Source organism: Magallana gigas, chromosome 9, assembly GCF_963853765.1.
Source record: "Magallana gigas chromosome 9, xbMagGiga1.1, whole genome shotgun sequence".
In the NCBI taxonomy this organism is placed as follows: Eukaryota; Metazoa; Mollusca; class Bivalvia; order Ostreida; family Ostreidae; genus Magallana; species Magallana gigas.
The window spans coordinates 26,110,833-26,129,683 of record NC_088861.1 but is presented as its reverse complement, the minus strand read 5'-3'; the positions used below and the strand labels follow the sequence as shown (position 1 = coordinate 26,129,683).

The following is an 18,851-nucleotide window of genomic DNA, read 5'->3' as shown; positions in this document are numbered from 1 at the left end:
GAACTACACATTTAATTGTTCAAATTCTAAAAATATGATATACTTAAAAGTATGTACCTTGTAAAGGGATTATTAATGGTAAGTCATTTAAAAAAAAAATAATATTGTAAGACTGTTACCTCAAGAAATAAAATATACAGAGTCTACGTATTCGTTCTGAAAATGGCTATAGTGTGTCGTGCTACTAATCACCGCCAGTATTCATCTTATTGCCATTATGCAGTGTAATTACTTATGACCATCAATTTGTTAAACTGTATATTTTACTTTACTTTTATTCATTTAATATTATACTGCTAAACATGTACTTTTTATGATAAACACATGTTTAAAGATATTTAGTTCAGTTCTTTAGTCGTCTCATTCTTTACAACCAAACATATATGACAAACACGTGCTTACAGAATTTTAGGGCGTGACACAGACTATACATCAAACCATCCAATCAGCTGACACCTCTATTGTTGAGTGTGAGATGTCAGCCCGACAAACTCTGCATCAATTCAGGGACACCTGTCTCCAGGTATTATATAGATTATTGGCAGCCGGACATTTAAATAAGCTAGCATCGCAGACACAGAGTACGTATTGCTGTTATATACAGGTAAGGACTCATCGTTGATTTGATTTGAGAAATTTGTGTTTTAAAAGATGTTAACTTTGAATTAAAAATGCGCATAATCAACATTGAATTGGAGACGGGATAGGGTGGAGGTAAGAAGGTATAATACCGTGGTGATATAAACATATATGATGGAGCTTGAAGTACATGTAAGGGAAAACTTGTATTTTGTTAACACAGATCGTTGATGTTTCCGTATTGCAATTTCTCTCTTATTCATTATTGATAAACCAAATAGTTCTGGTTTTCACCAGTTGAATCAGGTGTCAACACAAGTAAGCAGCATTGATAGCTTTCGAGAAATCCAAGTACTGAAGAACTGACGGGAGTTGATTTTGTCGATGTTTACTTATTTTAAAATAAATGATATGTTATTTTGCATGACAAGTACATGTATACGTATGGTTTGTAATTTAAATAACGCATATTTTCATAATATGAATTTTTGAACTTTTTCGACTAGCATGTCGAGAAACCTCCATATGAATCATGTTAAATAATATTTAAAGATAAAATTAATTCAATCAAACTATGTATCAGTGGTAGAAATATTTCTCGAAAATTGTAATGATCCAAGCAATATTGAACTCTAGTCTCGTTCAACCAAACGCTCGGCTGACACCGTAAATCTCCGACAAGGGTTTACGGAGACAGCCGAGCGACAGTTGAACGAGACTATATTGAACTCTGGCGTAGGAATACATACGACTACAAAAAATACTTAAATTGTTGGTACCATTTAAAATCTGACTATTTTTAAGGTATTTGTAAATAAGTTTCCTTGAAAAACAATGCTTACAGTCGGTTCAAGCATATCTTTTACAACATACACCATAGCATAGCATAGCATTGAAATCTCATAGCATAGCATTGAAATCTCATAGCATAGCATTGGAATCTCATACCATAGCATACAATCTCATAGAATCGCATTCGTCATATCATACCATAGCATAGCATACAACATTCTTTTAACTCGGCTTTAAATATTTTTATTTGCAAAAATAAATGTTTACATAATAGATTTGTGGTAAACTTTGGCTTCTTATTATTTTACTTCGAAATGTGTGGAACTCTTCGGTGTATGGAGGCGTTTTTGTTCAAATCTCATAGCATACCATACCATAGCATACCATACCATATCATTAAGCCCTTCATTTCAATTTCTCATAGCATAGCATACAAATCTCATAGCATAGCATACAAATCTCATAGCATAGCATACAAATCTCATAGCATAGCATACAAATCTCATAGCATAGCATAAATTTGTAAAAGATATGCATGAAATGACTGTATCATAAATTACATCAAATTCGTCAATTATTTTGATTTGTGCTGAGGTCCAAACACTGTTTCACTTTCGGTTTGTCCGAGTGACTGCATAGGAGAGTTGATTAAAAATCAACTCCCAAAAAAGCGTTGATTTCATTGCCAATCAAACAAAACGAGGAATACATCAGTTAGTCAATCCAATCTATGTAGCACGTAGCCAGTAGTCTACTAGAAGTATATGTCAATATATATATACTAGTATTTTCTTTTTAGGTCACCTGAGTCACTCATGTGACCCATTGCAATTTGTTTTCGTCCCTCGTCGTGCGTCTTGCTTCGTGCAGTGTGCGTTGTGCGTAAACAATTTTACAGTTTTATCTTCTTCTTAAAAACTACTATACCAATGATTACTCCTGTTGATGTGAAGCATTCCTATCGTAAGAGGAATCAAAGTTGTTAAACTCATGTCCCCACCACCCCCGGGGTGCCATAGGCGAGGCCATATATACAAAAAAAGCCAAATTACCAAAACAAATTCTCTTCTATTTCCTCGCATGTTGGGGAAAAACTATTGTGTCATTATATAATATGGACAAGTTCAGGAACTGAGAAAGTCATGGAACACACGTGTGGAGTACTTTCTAATTTATTTCAAAACGAGGCTTTTAATCTTAAGTCGTACATGAAATACTTCTTATATCATTAACATATATTGATACATCCCCCTTCCTAAGCTAAAATTTATAAAAAGTTCACCACAAGGTTAATTTCAATGTCAATGAATGAAGTCACTTTAGTTCAATAAAGGCATTGGTATGATGTAGGTAATACAATTTAGCACTCCTATATATATAACATTAACTGAGTAGAAATTCTAGAAATTGACTAGGAATCAAACATGAAACACAGCATGAAACTACATAACATGTAATGAACCAGGCTTCACCTGGTAACACACAGACAAAGGGTTATTATGCCCTTCTTCACTATCTGTAGACCTAACACAAATCATACATTTCACTCTTGCAGACGCTTTGGTGGTTTCACTACCCGACCACTTCTGGTTACAACAACAGCTGGATCAGCTTGATGAGTAAGCGAAGGTTTGTTGAGAGCGGTATCTGGCTCATCAACAGGTCTGTTAGGCTTCACGGGAGACGTCGTTGCAGGGTCATGGTTAGTTGTTCTTGGGTTTTCGGGTCCTGATTCTGTCACTCTTGATGGGCCAGTGTTTGGATAAGTTTCTGAGTTACTCTCTATTTTTGGTGACGGAGACAACTCTCTAGCGAAATGTTCCCTGCTTGTCCTCAAATGTCGTCTGTTTCGGCGGTATTCTCGTCCATCTTCTGTCCTGATGTTATATGAGCGAATGTCTACCGGTCCTTCTACTATAGCTCTCTTCCAAGATTTCTCATTTCCCTTTGGCCTTACACGAACTACATCTCCTTCTTGTAACGTTGGCAGTTCTTTGGCTCCTTTGTTGTAATAGTGCGTTTCTCTCCCCTTTCTGTAATGGAGTTGTTCTTTGACCTTGTCAGCATACCGTGGCTTAAGCATGTCTTCTGATACAGGTAATAAAGTTTTTGTTCTCCTCCCAAAAATCCTCTGTACTGCAGAATATCCAATATCCTGGCTGGGTGCGTTTCTAAGGTCTAATAATGCTAGGTATGGATCCTTCTGATCAGCAACACTCTTGTTTATTAGGCGTTTTATGACCTTTACTATTCTCCGCTTTCCCATTGGACTGCGCATAATTTGGCGAAGAAATTACGTGGTTGAATTCGTACGCTCTTGAGAATTCAGCAAATTTCTGACCATTAAAAGGTGGCCCATTGTCGGAGACAAGGGTATCAGGTATTCCATGTCTTGCAAGGTGAGCTTTCAGTTTGCTGATTATGGAACTACCGGTTTTACTATGTAGACGGTCCACTTTAAAGTAGTCCGAGTAGTAGTCTACTGTGATCAAGTAATCCTTGTTTTGGCACTCAAACAAATCACATGCAATGATTTGCCAGGGTCGACTCAGAATCTTGTGACTTATAATTGGCTCTTTCACTTGATCATTTGCATACATGTTGCAAGGTTCACACTTGCTGATGAAGAGTTCTATATCTTTAGCCATATTTGGCCAGTATAGGCTTTCTCTAGCTCTTCGTAAGCATCCTTGAATTCCTATGTGGGAGTTGTGGATCCTTTCAAGCAAGTTCGGGCGTATTGCAGTTGGAACTACTATACGTTCTCCCTTATAAACAAGTCCATCTTGCACAACTAGTTCCTCACGAAAAGAAAAATACATCTGGATTTCAGGCTCAACATCTGCCTTTGCCTCAGGCCATCCAGTCTTGATCACTCCTTTTAGCATTTCCATTGTTTCATCTCTTTCTGTTGCCTTCCGAATTTGGGCAAAGCGTTGTTCAGACACTGGTAAATGCTCCCTATAGTCAACAGTGTGTACTCCCACAGGATCCTTTTCTCCCAGGTCCTCTGGCTGAGCTTTTAGATACACTCTAGATAAGGTGTCAGCAAAAAAGATTTCTGTACCCCTTTTGTATTGTACTTCATATTCAAATTTTTGAAGTCTCAACAACATTCTTTGTAGCCTCTCTGGTGCACTGTGTAAATTCTTCTTGTGTATAATCTCAAGTGGCTTATGATCCACAACGACATGTCTGCCATAAGTATAATTCTCAAATCTCTCCATTCCGAAGACAACTGCCAGGAGCTCCTTCTCAATCTGAGCGTAATTGCATTCGGTCTCTGTTAGTGATCTTGATGCATACATTATTGGGTGTCCCTCCTGAAGTAGACAAGCTCCAAGGTCCGATTCAGATGCATCACACTGCAAAACAAACTCTTTATGTTCATCAAAAAACCTCAACACTGGAGTATTTGACAGTACAGTTTTCACCTCCTTGAATGCTTTTCCATGGACATCTTCATTCCATCTTAAATGTGTGTCAGCTTTAAGAAGACTTCTTAAAGATGCTGTTATTCCTGAAAGTTGTGGCGCAAATCGTTGAACAAAGTTTGTCATCCCTAAAAGTCTTTGCACTCCTTGTCTGTCCTTGGTAGTTGGCATCTCTTGAATCGCTTTCACCTTTTGAGGGTCAATACAAAGTCCGTTTTTCGATATAACAAATCCTAAGTAAGTGACTGAGTCTACTTTCAGTTTCATTTTCTCCTTTTTCAGGTTAATGTTTTCACCAAACATCTCTGGAGCAAGGCTTCCAACTTGCGATCATGATCATCATGAGCTTCCTTGTCATTGTCTCCACAGCCATAAATCAGTATGTCATCATGAATAGGTTTGATGCCATCAAGTCCTTCCAACGCTTCTTCCATGCGTCTCTGGAACTCTTCAGGAGCGGGTGATATCCCAAATGGCATTATCAACCATCTGTACCTCCCCCAAGGCGTTGAAAATGTGGTGAGATAACTGCTCTTCTCATCCATGACTACATGCCAGAATCCATCTCGTGCGTCAACTACGGAAAATATACGGGCCTTGCCTAAATCTGGAAGTATGTCCTCAATTAGTTGTGTAGGGTAATGGTTTCTCTTCAGAGCTTGATTCAGTGGTCTAGGATCAATGCATAATCGAATCCGTCCATTTGACTTAAGCTCGACAACAAGGCTCGAGATCCAATCAGTAGGTGAATTCACATGTTCGATGATTTCTAACTGTTCCATTTTATCCAGTTCTTGTTTCAGTTTATCTTTGATAGCAAGTGGCACTTTCCTTGCTGGCATCTTCACAGGTTTGACACCTTCATCAACTTCTAGTGTCAAAGAGCCATCTAATTTACCTTGTCCTTCAAACACTGGTTTGAATTTAGTCTCCATCTCCCTTTCAATGTCTTCAAGTTCTGCGACTACTTCTTCCTGCACTTCATGTTTGGATAGAAACTCCTTATGGTTTACTGTGATAAGGTCCATCGCTTGAATGGCTTTGATTCCTAAAATTGCATGAAGCTGTTTACCTTCAACAATTTCAAATTCTAGGTTGTACTTTTTCTGTTTTCTTGGTCTTTGTTTCACTTCTGCACTTCACATAACAAGAGTCACATTTGATTTTCTCAAGTTGGTTCCAGTTGGATCATCACAAAGCTTTGTGTATACTGTAGAAACATATATTTTCGTTGGGTCAAAATTTCGTTGTTTTTAAACCAAAGAAGATTTCGTTGGCATTTAATTTCGTCATATCGGAATCTTTTTGTAATCACTAATACCAGGGTTAAAAATTCGTCATGGATTTAATTTCGTTGATTTTTATTGCCAACGAAAATAACGAAATTAAATCCTCAACGAATATTTCTGCTTCTACAGTATATGTTTTAGTAAGATGTTGACAGTTGATCCGTTGTCAAGTTGAAATTCAACAAGCGTTTTGTTTATGTTCATCACCGCTGTTATTTTGCGAGACCCTATTTCGTTGACATGCTCTACTGTCAAAACAAACTCTTCTGATGATGATTCATCCAAGTGACCGTCCTGACTCGTGTGCACTTCATGAACATGCTTTTGACGACTCCTGACTCTTGCGGATCGACACATTTTTGCAAAATGGTTAGCATTTCCACAGGTATTGCAGATAATTCCATAGGCTGGACATTTTTCTTTCTTTGGTACATGATTGTTTCCACAATATGAGCATAGTCGAGGTTGATCATTATCATATTTCACTTTATTCCCTGATGTACTTTGATTTCTCTGTCCTTTTCCTTTCAGATATTTGCCTTTAAAAGGCATGCTCTTCACAAATTGCTCATCTTCAATGTCTTTCAGCTGTGATGCTGTTTTTTCATTTGCCCTGTAGATGTCTATACATCTTTGAAGATCTAACTTCTTTTCTTGTAAGAGTTTCTTGCGTGTGCTGTTATCCCGAATACCTAAGACAATCCGATCACGGATCATTTCATCTTCAAGTGCTTCATACTTGCATGTTCTTGCAAGTGTTCGCAGCATGGCGACGTAAGCATCAATGGTTTCATTTGGTTCTTGGTCTCTTTCATTGAAAGTGTAGCGTTCGTATATTTCATTTGTCTGTCCTACACAAAACTCTTCCATTGCCTTAATGACTGCATCCATTTTCTCCCTATCCGCGGCATTTGGAAATTTCAATGCGTCAAACACGCGGAGAGCATCCGAACCCATACATGTTAGAAATGTCGCACACCGCAACTTGTCATCTTTCTCATGTAATCCAGTTGCAATTTCATAGTTTTTCCACACTGATTTGAAATGTTTCCAGTTGTTTGCTAAGTCACCTTTTATGTCTAAAGCTCTTGGAAACGGAATGTTAAAAAAAATTGGGTTGGAATTGAAAATAAAGTTGTTTTGTCCCTCTTCGTCGCCCATTGTACAGTTCGAATTTCTTCGAAACGGTTCACAGACAATATATATATATGCGCGATAAGGTTTATCTCAGATAGTCCTACCGTTATTTTTCCAAGAAATGACAGTCACTCAAGTCACTTCTGACACCATGTGTCATTATATGATATTGACAAGTTCAGGAACTGAGGAAGTCATGGAACACACGTGTGGAGTACTTTCTAATCTATTTCAAAACGAGGCTTTTCATCTTATCATTAAGTCGTACATGAAATACTTCTTATATCATTAACATATATTGTTACAACTATATGCATTGTAATGATGTCCATGGAACCCTCTACTAAAATTGTAAAATTCATGATTCCCTGGCTCAGGGGTCTAGCCCCAAGGTGAGACCGAAATGGCCATATAAAAAATATATATTAAATCTTTAAAAAATTCTACTCTCTCATATATATTTGAGAAAAACTAAATGCATAGTAATGATATCCATGAAACGCTTTACCAAAACTGTGAATTCATGGTTCTTGGGTCAGGGATTCAGGACTTTAGGCGGGGCCAATATGGCCACATAGTTAAATTGTATAGATCTCATATTTTCCTCGATTCTCTACTATCATAGTTGTGGGGGATAAGTCATGCATTGGTATCATGTTTATAATGTCCTGATGAACGGTGAGATTTGTGGTCCCCAGGCCATGGGACAGAAGTTGAGGCGGGGGGGGGGGGGGGGTAAATGACCATTTATTGAACATGTATTTTCATTTAGGGTATTTGCTGTTTGTCATCCATTTACAATTTTAACTTGATAGTGAAAGCTACATGGTAAATTGTCACTCGGCAATATTGAATTGATATGTATTCTATTTTAGGAAATCGACTTTACTTTAAAAATATTCTTCTCTACTCCCACACGTCTGTAAGAGAAATTGAATTCAAAACTAGTAGACAAATTGTTTTCGAACAATTAGAGGTCTTTCCACCTTAAAGGGACATGGTTACGATTTTGGTCAAAAATTATTTTTCTGATTTTAATGTTAACAATGCTTCAGTAAGGCATTTTTAATATGCAACCAATATTAAAGTGTCATTCAGTGAGTTATAGGCGAGTTACAGAGCTCACAATTCCTTCCTATGTAAACAATGCCTTTGTTTACATTTTGAATGTTGAAGTAAAAAGTCCTATTTTAGACCAGAAATGAAGTGTTAAACGTTATGAACTGTTTATTTATGCTAAAGATGATTAAGGAAGATAGAAAATTTTTTTTAGTGGTATATTGAACCCTTGTAAACAAAAACAGGGCACGAGCCTTGTTTACATATCAAAGAATTGTGAGCTCTGTAACTTGATTTTAAATTAATGACTGACTATCAAATTTCACTTGATCATTAGAAATGCGTATTTAAAGCATTGTAAATAATAAAAACAGAAAAATAGGATTTGACAAAAATCGTGACTATGCCCCTTTAATATTTTCTTTATAAATTGCTAGATTGCTCAATAAGATAAGCAAAAAAATATTATACATATGACATATGTTGTACTAGAAATGATTTTTCAGATATTTTTTTTTATATTCCTAGCTATTGCTTTTAGAAATCTCTGATGTTTATCGTTAATCTCTTTTGAATTACTTTTTTGGATTTTTCCCCTTTACTCTATACAAAACTGATGTGCTCGCTAGGTGAATATTCTTTACACAAACATATCAATAGAAAACCTAACAATAAAAGAGAGTGCGCTAGATGCTAGCTGTTTTTGTACAATATCAATGGGCTGACTGTAAAAACAAGTTCAACTTGTGTAACCACAGGACCTTGATGTGATACCTGGCTGGCCAAACCGAATACCTTATTGCGCAATCCAGCATGCTATTGAAACCTTTACTAGAATTCCGTTTCAAAAATAAGAAATTAATTCATTAAATTATAGGATTTAAAAGGACGGACTTTGACCTTTGACCTTTATATCATTTATTCGGCCAAAGTAGACGCTACCATCCCAAGAGGAAGTCAGTATGAAAATAGTAAAAAAGTTGAAAGTGGTTTTAAAGAAATTTAAATACTTTCAGGGGAAATTACTATTATATTAATAGTGCCTGTTTGGGAGGGTAATTGTTGAAATTGACAACCCGAGACAAGGGTTTTTAAGGGGTGTCAATTTCAACAGTTACCCTCCCAAACAGGCACTATTTATTTTATTATACTGAATGTCTTAATTTAAAAGAACACTTTACTGCTTTTATATAAAAATGAAGTGAATTCTACGGCGAACCGTACGCGCATAATATACGCGCATGTAACAATTCGTTGTGTTACCCGTTGTCAAGTGTGTTGCTAATGCTGAGGGTAATAGAACGGATTACTAACTGCATCTAAACCAATCATATTTCAGTATTTAACATGAAAGTATAATAATAGAAGTTGGCCTCAGATCCTTTCGGTGTGAATAGATTGAAGAACCCTGTAAGTGTAATAAAGACATTGTAAAAAGTTCCAATTTTCTACCTCTTATGGTTTTAGAGGGGTAGCGATAATAAGTATTTCGTACAATAGGGGCAATAAATCAATATCTCAAAAAATAAAAAAGCTGTCACTGGAAAAAAAAGAGAAGAAAAAAACTAGTAGACTAAGTGTTTCCGGAACAACTAGAGGCCTTTCCACCTTTCATAATGGTTAAAAAAATCCCCGAAAATATTGATATTTAAATAGTAATTGGAGAAAAATCAATTTCCGACTCAATATAAAAAAGTAAATAACTAAATACGATCTCGTTACGAGTAACGAGTAGGTCTTCCGTTCAGTTTTTTTAAACGATAAAATTAAAATATCAATGATATTTCAGAATCCCCCATCCCTCACTTTCAGATAATGTATACGATTGTCAATATCCTTTACAATGCTTAACAAAGTGTTTTACTTTTTCACCTACAGCACATTAAAGATTTAAGCTTTTAGACCCCTAAAATCCCCAATTACGTCATCAATGGATGTGATATGGGTTTTACAAGCTGATATTGTTACAATCAACACCCTTGCTTCTATAACGCATTACAAAATCTGGATCACTTTTAAGTTGGTTGTAATAGATTTACAGAGTCTCTTTGCCCCTAAGTTAAGGGACCTGTCCCTTTTTCTTGAGTTTATAGGAAAGGTCTTAGAAATACTAACATTTTTATACCCCCCGCAAACGAAGTTTGGGGGGGGGGAGGTATATAGGAATCACCTTGTCCGTCCGTCTGTCCGTCGTCTGTCCGTCTGTCTGTCCGTCCGTCCGTCCGTCCGTCCGTCCGTCTGTCCGTCCGTCTGTCTGTGCAATCGTGTCCGGTCCATATCTTTATAATGGAGAAACATTGGAAGTTCTTACTTCACACAAAGACTGCTTATGGCTTAAGGGTGTGTCATGACCTCGACCCAAGGTCATTCGGGCAAGGTCAAGGTCACTGGCAGAAAAAATAGAAAATTCGTGTCCGGTCCATGTCATTCTTATGGAGAAACATTGGAAGTTCTTACTTCATACAAAGATTGCTTATAACCTAAGGATGTGTCATGACCTTGACCCAAGGTCATTCGGGCAAGGTCAAGGTCACTGGCAGAAAAAAATACAAAAATTCGTGTCCGGTCCATATCTTTCTAATGGAGAAACATTGAAAGTTCTAACTTCATACAAAGATTGCTTATGACCTTAGGGTGTGTCATGACCTTGACCCAAGGTCATTCGGGCAAGTTCAAGGTCACCGGCAGAAAAAGTGCAAAATTTGTGTCCGGCCCATATCTTTCTTATGGAGAAACATTGGAAGTTCTTAACTCACACAAAGATTGCTTATAACCTAAGGGTGTGTCATGACCTTGATCCAAGGTCATTTGGGCAAGGTCAAGGTCGTTGGGGAAAATAGTGCAAAATTCTTGTCCGGTCATTATCTTTCTTATGGAGAAGCATTGAATTTTCTAACTTCACACAAATATTGCTTAAGACCAAAGGGTGTGTCATGACCTTGACCCAAGGTCATTTGGGCAAGGTCAAGGTCACTGGCAGAAAAAGTGCAAAATTTGTGTCTGGTCATTATCTTTCTTATTGAGAAGCATTGAATGTTCTTACTTCACACAAATATTGCTTATGACCAACAGTTTTAAGAAAAATAGAGCAGTTGTTATTTAAAGAAAAAAGACGGTGAAATAGATTCATCCAATATTTTCTATAATTGGAAAAATACACACAGTATGCTTTTTATCTTAGCGGGGGGTATCAATTGTGAGCTTGCTCACAGTACCTCTAGTTTGTTCTTACATCCATCTAAAGTTTGATTGAATATATTAAGGGCCAGCCACTAGATCCTTAACAGGGCCATACATTGGTGTTTTCATTAGTTGAGTCGATTAGAATCATCAATTCAGACATTTTCTCTTCTACAATGCTTAACAAAGCATGTATTCTTCTCTACATGTATTGCATCAAAGTTTAAGGACCTTAGCCCCTTTAAAATCCTTATTACGTCATAAATGAGCGTGGCAATGATTTTTACAAACAGATATTGTGACGATCAACAACTTGGCTTCTATAATGCATAAAGAAATCTTGATAGTTTTTAATGTATGTGTAAGAGACTTTACGAGTCTCTTGGCCCCTAAGTTAAGAGACCAATTCTTGAGTTCATTCGAAAGGTCTTACGAATACTAACATTTTTATTTTCACATCCATCTAAAATTGTTGTTCATTTTTGAGATACAAACAATTGAATATTTTAAGGACGTGACCTGTAGATCCCTAAAAAAAATACATAGCACGGTAACGCGGGTAATGTATTTTTCCTGCAATGTCGCTACCTTCATGTCCCCCATGAATCACCAAAGAAAGCATTTTGTTGTTGAAATATTTAAAAAAAACCACATATGGCGCAAGTCATACATACATATACATATAGTATACAACTATAGTTAGTACATCTTTCTTCTTTTGAAACAGAATCATTATATAAATAGTGGCACTACTTTCAAACATTTTTAACCCTCATAATAGTCACACATAAAATGTACATATTTTCACGAAATCATTTACACTTCATCAACATGATAGATCAAAATCATGAACTTTGACCTTTTGTAGTTATAAAACCTTTTGATTTAATGAGAAAAAAGAGTTTAGTATAATGAACAAAATGGTTTGTACAGTGCCTAAAAATGCAAGCTGCAGTGTGTGTGTGTGCGTGCGTGCGCGCATGCGTGCGTGCGTGCGAAAAAAGAGTTCATGTATATGTTGCTAAGAAAAAGGAATTAGAGAAAGAATGCAAAAAACAGAGGAATAAAAATCAAGAGTACATGTTCAGCAGAGGAAGAAGAAGAGAGAGAGAGAGAGCGAGAATGAGAGAGAGAGAGAGAGAGAGAGAGAGAGAGAGAGAGAGAGAGAGAGAGAAATCATGCTTAGAAGACAATGTATGATGCAAAAAGAGTTTTAACAAATAATCAGCAAGTCGGGTGGTTAAAAAACCCATCATTTTTCTTTGAATAGCAAATATATTACTATTTCAAAACAAAGTCTGTTTTAATTATGTTTTAAATTTAAATATTCCTGCAAACAAAATTTGATATATAACTCCATTAAATACTCTAATGTTTTTAAAATAATGTGGTTTACATAATTAAAAAAAACCTTTATTTTTTTTTTTTGTGATTCAAAGACAGACCGCCCATATCATGGACACAGCAAGCTCCGCATATAGAATACTCCGGTGTTCTAAATGTCTGGAGGACACAGAGTACTATTGTGTATCGTGTCCATGTGATCTGTGTCCCGAATGTAAAGAGAACCATGTAAAAGATCTCAAAACAATAGAACATGATGTTGTGTCACACCGTGATAAAATCAACTACATCCGAACACAAAAGATCTGTGTGAGACATCCTAATATGCTACTTGGAATGTACTGTGAACCTTGTGAACTCCCTGTCTGTTTCCATTTTACACAGTATAAAGAAAACAGGATACTAGATTTTAGAACAATTGATAAAACAAAGCGACAACAGCACATAGGAATCATTCATACCATCAGAAGTGAGGCTCTCCTTTACAGACCTGTTCTCCTGCCACGAATGAAAGCTGATTTCAAAACCTGTCACGCAGAATTCTTACTCTATCAATCAGAAATGATAACAAATGCCAAGAAACTGAAAGATCTCATTAACAAAGTGAAAAAAGATTTTAAGTACAATGTGTTTTGTGACCTTAATTTCAAGCACAGATGTTTAAAACAGAAAATAGAAATGATTGGACATATTGACAGCCTTCAGAGATATGAACACGGATATGTACAGCCAACATTCAAATTCAGTGCGCTACAATTCCTCTCATCCATAAAGACAGCCCTCCACCAGATACATCTCACACTTCACGCCCGCCAGGTCTCCATGATTGATTCACTAAACAAGGGGGATGTGATGGAGTCACTGAGTGCAATCCAAATTACAGAGAGAGGAAACCGACGCGTAGGAAACCAGTGTCTGCTAAAACTCACGGCTGGTGCTGAGTTTCATCAATCTTTCACAGTGACAGGTGCTGGTAGTTGTTATCACATTTCCTGTGTGACATCAGACCGGGTCTGGGTCGGTAATGATAGAAACAATATCATCTTGACAAACACAACAGGAGACACTCTACATCATGTGGAGGACTTATGTCATGGAGGTTTTGGATTACACACAGTGAACAGTGAGAGTGAACTGATTTATATAGATAGAAATTATAACATCAACAAACTGTCAAAAGATATGAAAACAACCACCACATTTATAAAGAAAACTGACTCTACATGGTTACCGCAGTGTGTGCACTGGTCCCCGTCCACTAGGGATCTACTGGTTGGGATGTATAACCACAGGACAGGCAAGGTGGCCCGGTACAACCAGAGCGTACAACAGACACAAAACATACAACACGGCAACACAGGACTGGAACTGTATAGAAAACCTAGTTATATAACAGAGAACAACAATGGGGATGTCATTGTATCTGACATGTTGTCTGGTGCTGTAGTGGTGACAGAGCGTAGAGGAAGACATCGTTTCTCCTATACAGGACATCCATCAGGATCAGGACTACGACCACATGGAATCTGTACTGACGCGCTGTCACACATCCTGGTGTGTGATGATAGAACCAAAATAGTACAGATGTTAAATAAGGACGGTCAGTTCCTGTCCCATCTACTGATAAGACCACCAGGGATATTCTCACCATGTAGCCTGAGTTATGATGTTAACACTCACCGTCTCTTGGTCGGATCACGGTACAACAACAGGGTGGTTATATACAGGTATATCACCAGACAGGACGCTCTGACAGGTAAGTCTTAGTCATTACCATTGTAAATTATGTAATATATAGTTTTTTTTTCTAATTGTGAACAAAGGTTGTACTGTACACAGTATATTAATTATTTCATGATATAATCACTCTCTCACTTCCTATATACTCACTTTTTCATCCCATATTGCAATACTCATGATACATTGTAGTAATAAAGAGTAGGATAGTTGCTTGTGATAATTGTGAAACTGAATGCCTAAGCAGTGAAACTACAAAATATAATTACAAGTCAGACATATATATGATGTGATCTTTATCATCTGTCAATAAGATATCGGAACATATTTGTTTAAAGACATCAAATGCATTTAATGAGATGCAAATAAACTATCTATATGTAAAACATTTACTTATCAGCTATATGCATTTGTCTTCTATCGATAAATTTATTAAGCAATCAAATAATAAGATACATGTATATATGTTTATAATTAATGGTCTAAATTGATACATTATCACAGACAAACTTTATAATAATCATTATAGAATATATGATGTTTTTAATCAATCTGTTTCATCTGACTGTTTGTAGATCTGAAACCAGCCACTGCTGATGTGACGGAGTCACTGAGTGAAATCCCAACCACAGGGGAAGAAAAACCAAAGAAAGGAAACCAGTGTCTGTCGAAACTGACGTCTGGTGATGAGTTTAATCAATCTTTCACAGTTACAGGTGTTAATTGTTGTAATCACATTTCCTGTGTGACATCAGACCGGGTCTGGGTCAGTGATAAAAACAGTCGTCTCATTTTGACAAACACAACAGGAGACCCATTACATCATGTGGAGGATTTATATAATAGAGATTATGGATTACACACAGTGAACAGTGAGAGTGAACTGATTTATATAGATAGGAATCATAACATTAAAAAACTGTCAAAGGATATGAAAACAACCACCACATTTATAAAGAACAATCTCTCTACATACATGTATCAACCATGGTGTGTGTACTCGTCTCCGTCCACTGGGAATCTACTGGTCGGGATGGTGATATTTAACTATGATAAAGGGACAGCCATGGTAGCCCGGTACAATCAGAGCGGACAACTGACACAAACCATACAACAGGACAACACAGGACTGAGACTGTATAATAGACCTCACTATATAACAGAGAACAACAATGGGGATGTCTTGGTGTCTGACTTTGATGCTTTAGTGGTGACAGAGCGTGGAGGAAGGTATCGTTTCTCCTACACAGGACCTCCATCAGGATCAGAGCTACGGCCACGTGGAATCTGTACTGACGCGCTGTCACACATCTTGGTGTGTGTTTGGGGAACCAACACAATTCAGATGTTAGACGAGGATGGTCGGTTCCTGTTACATCTACTGACATCATCACAAGAGATGGGTGTACTATGGAGCCTGAGTTATGATGTCAACACTCACCGTCTCTGGGTCGGATCAGTCAACAAAAACACTCTGGCTATATACAGGTATATCACCAGACAGGACGCTCTGACAGGTAAGTCTGAGTCATTATTATTTACATTAACTAGATATAGATATCAAAGACACACAATCCGTGTTAATTATCAGTCAATAAGATACATGTAAGACATGTTTATCTGTGGGATTGTTTGTCAATATAAACAACTCATTGTTACAGGGTTATAGCTGTGTCATTGGGATTTGTTTATGAACAATGGGAATTAGATACAATTTTCATTAATTAGATGTAGTCACATGTTATTGCATTTAGTCAATTAAAATGAAAGATCATTGTAATTAATAAGGTGACACATGTATTTGTAATTACTTATTGTGTTACAAGTTAATTGAATTGGTTTGATTCAATAGATAAACATTAAAGCATGTGTCATTGTAATCAGTTTAAACTTTAAATTTGGAGATGTAGGTTTATCATTACATAACCTGTAACATATTTATCATTTAACAGCTAATTAATGACTTGTTGTAGATGAGCACAGATCCAATCCTGATAAGTACGCATTGCCAGCTCAACACCAGCCGTAGAATTGAGATAGCTTGGACATACAGGTTGTTTATGTTTCTGTACAAATCTAGTCAGACCTCAAAACCACACATGTTCTTTGTCACTTTGTTTGACATCTGCAGCTGCAATTGACCTGTGTATAATTAACAAGGACTGTAATACTGACTCTTGTTTATTTCACACTTTGTGATCATCCAAACATGGCTGTCTGTTGCGTGAAACATAATGATATACAAGTTTTACTTTGCTTAATGTGAAATATCATAAAACAGATCTCGAAATAAGTCTTTAATAAATGAAGAGTTATACAATTAATAGTCTTCATCAGTCTAAACATATATCTAATCGTGCTATTATTATATTCCATGCAATGAAGTTGCGAGGGGTATAACGTTTTTGACTCGTCCGTCAGTCAATCTGTTCTTAGTTTTTGTAAGCGTAACTCCTCCTAAACAGCTGCACGGAATTCCAATGTGTAGATTTACATATTACAATGACAAATAGATAGATATGCATATTTGCAGGAAAAGATTATGTACTAGTAATGTCCTGTATCAGTGTCTGTGTATTTAACGCATACGCTGCCATTCTTGATGTGTAGCAATGTCAAGTAATGGGGAGCGTGGGTTATTTGACTTTGCTCACTTTTTCTTTCATTAGTATTTAATATTATTCATTAATGTTATTATTAAATGATGAATTTTGTTTCTTGCAGACAAGCTGCGTTTTTGAACCCCCTCAGGTGGAGACAGTAGGAAACTTGCTAGGATAATCCATAATTCCGATAGTCACATAAATCGAAACCAATTGTATAGCAATAACGCGTCATCAATGAACTATATTTCTGTGTACATGAACTCTACATGAATAACGTGCCACCAATGGACTCTGTTTCTGTGAACTCTGCATGAATAACGCGTCATCAATAGACTCTGTTTCTGTGAACTCTGCATGAATAACGCATCATCAATGGACTCTGCGTTCTGCATACATAAACTCTACAGTAATTTGTTATTTTACTTTTTTATCAGTTTTATCTTAGTATAATATGCATAAGTCAAGTAAGTTGCAATTTGAATGATGTCCCTTAGAATTGTGGCTAATGAGTGATGATTTTTTTTTCAGTTTTGATTTGCACACAATAAATTGATTAAATACATTTAAAGGGAAATAACTCAAACTTGTATTCGTTAATTTGAAATTAAAAAAGCCTCTTTTTACAGCGTTCTCGATCAAGTTCCACTTAAGAACTGTATTATATAGTGTTGATCCCTGACAATATGTTTTGTAAAAGAGGTTTTTGAGTATCAGTTAATATTTTATTACAAATGTCCTGATTAACATGGATGGAGATCTAGATTAAAGGGTGAAAAGGGGATTTTAACTGACCATACCGAAATGTTGTTTTTTGTTGTTTGATGTTGTTTGAATGGCAACATGTAAATAGTTGACTTTACTTTGTATGTCAATTTATTGTAAAAAAAATATGGCTGAACCATGTCTTATATCCTCTAAGACCTGTATACTAACAATGCAATGACAAGTTACAGCATGGGGTAGTGGTGTAAGGCAACATAGGTCATGTTGTTAATCCTCTGATGCAACTCCTCGTACATGTATTAGGTTTATGATGAATTTTGTAAAAAAAAAAAAAATATGCCTTTATGTACATTAATGGTGAATTTAGCACAATTCTCCCACATGGAAAATGAGCTATATTGATCAGGTAGATAGAAAACCCGTGTTTATGTAAATAGTTTTGGACGAATATTGTGAACAAGTTGAAGTGTACTGATTTTGTTCTTTGTATTTACGCTTACCATGAAATACATAATACTTATATACAAATGATGTTTTGTGACTTGTGGCGATATGTTGAGTGAACTCAATAAATGTGCTATTTCTCTATAGTTTTGTATTTTTCTTAGTAAGTCAATACTTGATATTTTGGTACTAAAAAGAATAATATGATGCTGTAACCTTTTTATAAAAGATCAAGACAATGATTTATTGAGACGAACAAAATCTCTGAGAAACCAATCTCCATTTGTATTCACTATAGTTAAAGGTTAAAAGAGACTGTGAAAAATAAATTTCAAAATGAATTTTCCGTCCAAGTATTCAAAGTTGTTTCAAGAATTGCATAAATGACTGATAGGTTTGATTCTGATTTTGATTCAGGATTGGTCGATAATTGTAACATGCTCGTGCAATAAAAATTCTGTTATATAAACCTCACTGTAAAAATGCAAACCTTAATATCTTTACCGGCAATCTTGCACTTTGACAAC

General features: G+C 36.3%; 1 protein-coding gene and 1 long non-coding RNA gene across 3 annotated transcripts in view; one reads left to right on the top strand and one right to left on the bottom strand.

Moving 5' to 3' along the window:
• LOC136271161 (uncharacterized) overlaps positions 1–18,851 on the bottom strand; it is a 132,313-nt gene that overhangs the window by 87,064 nt on the left and 26,398 nt on the right. The window lies entirely within an intron of this gene.
• Positions 404–18,470, top strand: LOC105346811 (uncharacterized). 2 transcript variants are annotated; one of them, XM_020074764.3, is made up of 5 exons: positions 404–604; positions 12,910–14,570; positions 15,127–16,068; positions 16,525–16,604; positions 17,276–18,470. In XM_020074764.3, exons 2-4 carry the CDS (start codon positions 12,926–12,928, stop codon positions 16,578–16,580), a joined length of 2,643 nt encoding a protein of 880 aa, XP_019930323.3. In that variant the 5' UTR covers positions 404–604; positions 12,910–12,925; the 3' UTR covers positions 16,581–16,604; positions 17,276–18,470. The 2 variants fall into 2 exon arrangements, with proteins under 2 accessions (XP_019930323.3, XP_019930324.3); XM_020074765.3 differs by lacking the exon at positions 404–604 and having other exon boundaries at positions 12,635–14,570; positions 16,525–16,607.

Coding starts and splice junctions, on each gene's coding strand:
- LOC105346811 (XM_020074764.3), top strand. CDS start 12,926: ATGGACACAGCAAGCTCCGCATATAGAATACTCCGGTGTTCTAAATGT. Junction 14,571..15,126: donor CAGACAGGACGCTCTGACAG/GTAAGTCTTAGT, acceptor GACTGTTTGTAG/ATCTGAAACCAGCCACTGCT. Junction 16,069..16,524: donor CAGACAGGACGCTCTGACAG/GTAAGTCTGAGT, acceptor GACTTGTTGTAG/ATGAGCACAGATCCAATCCT.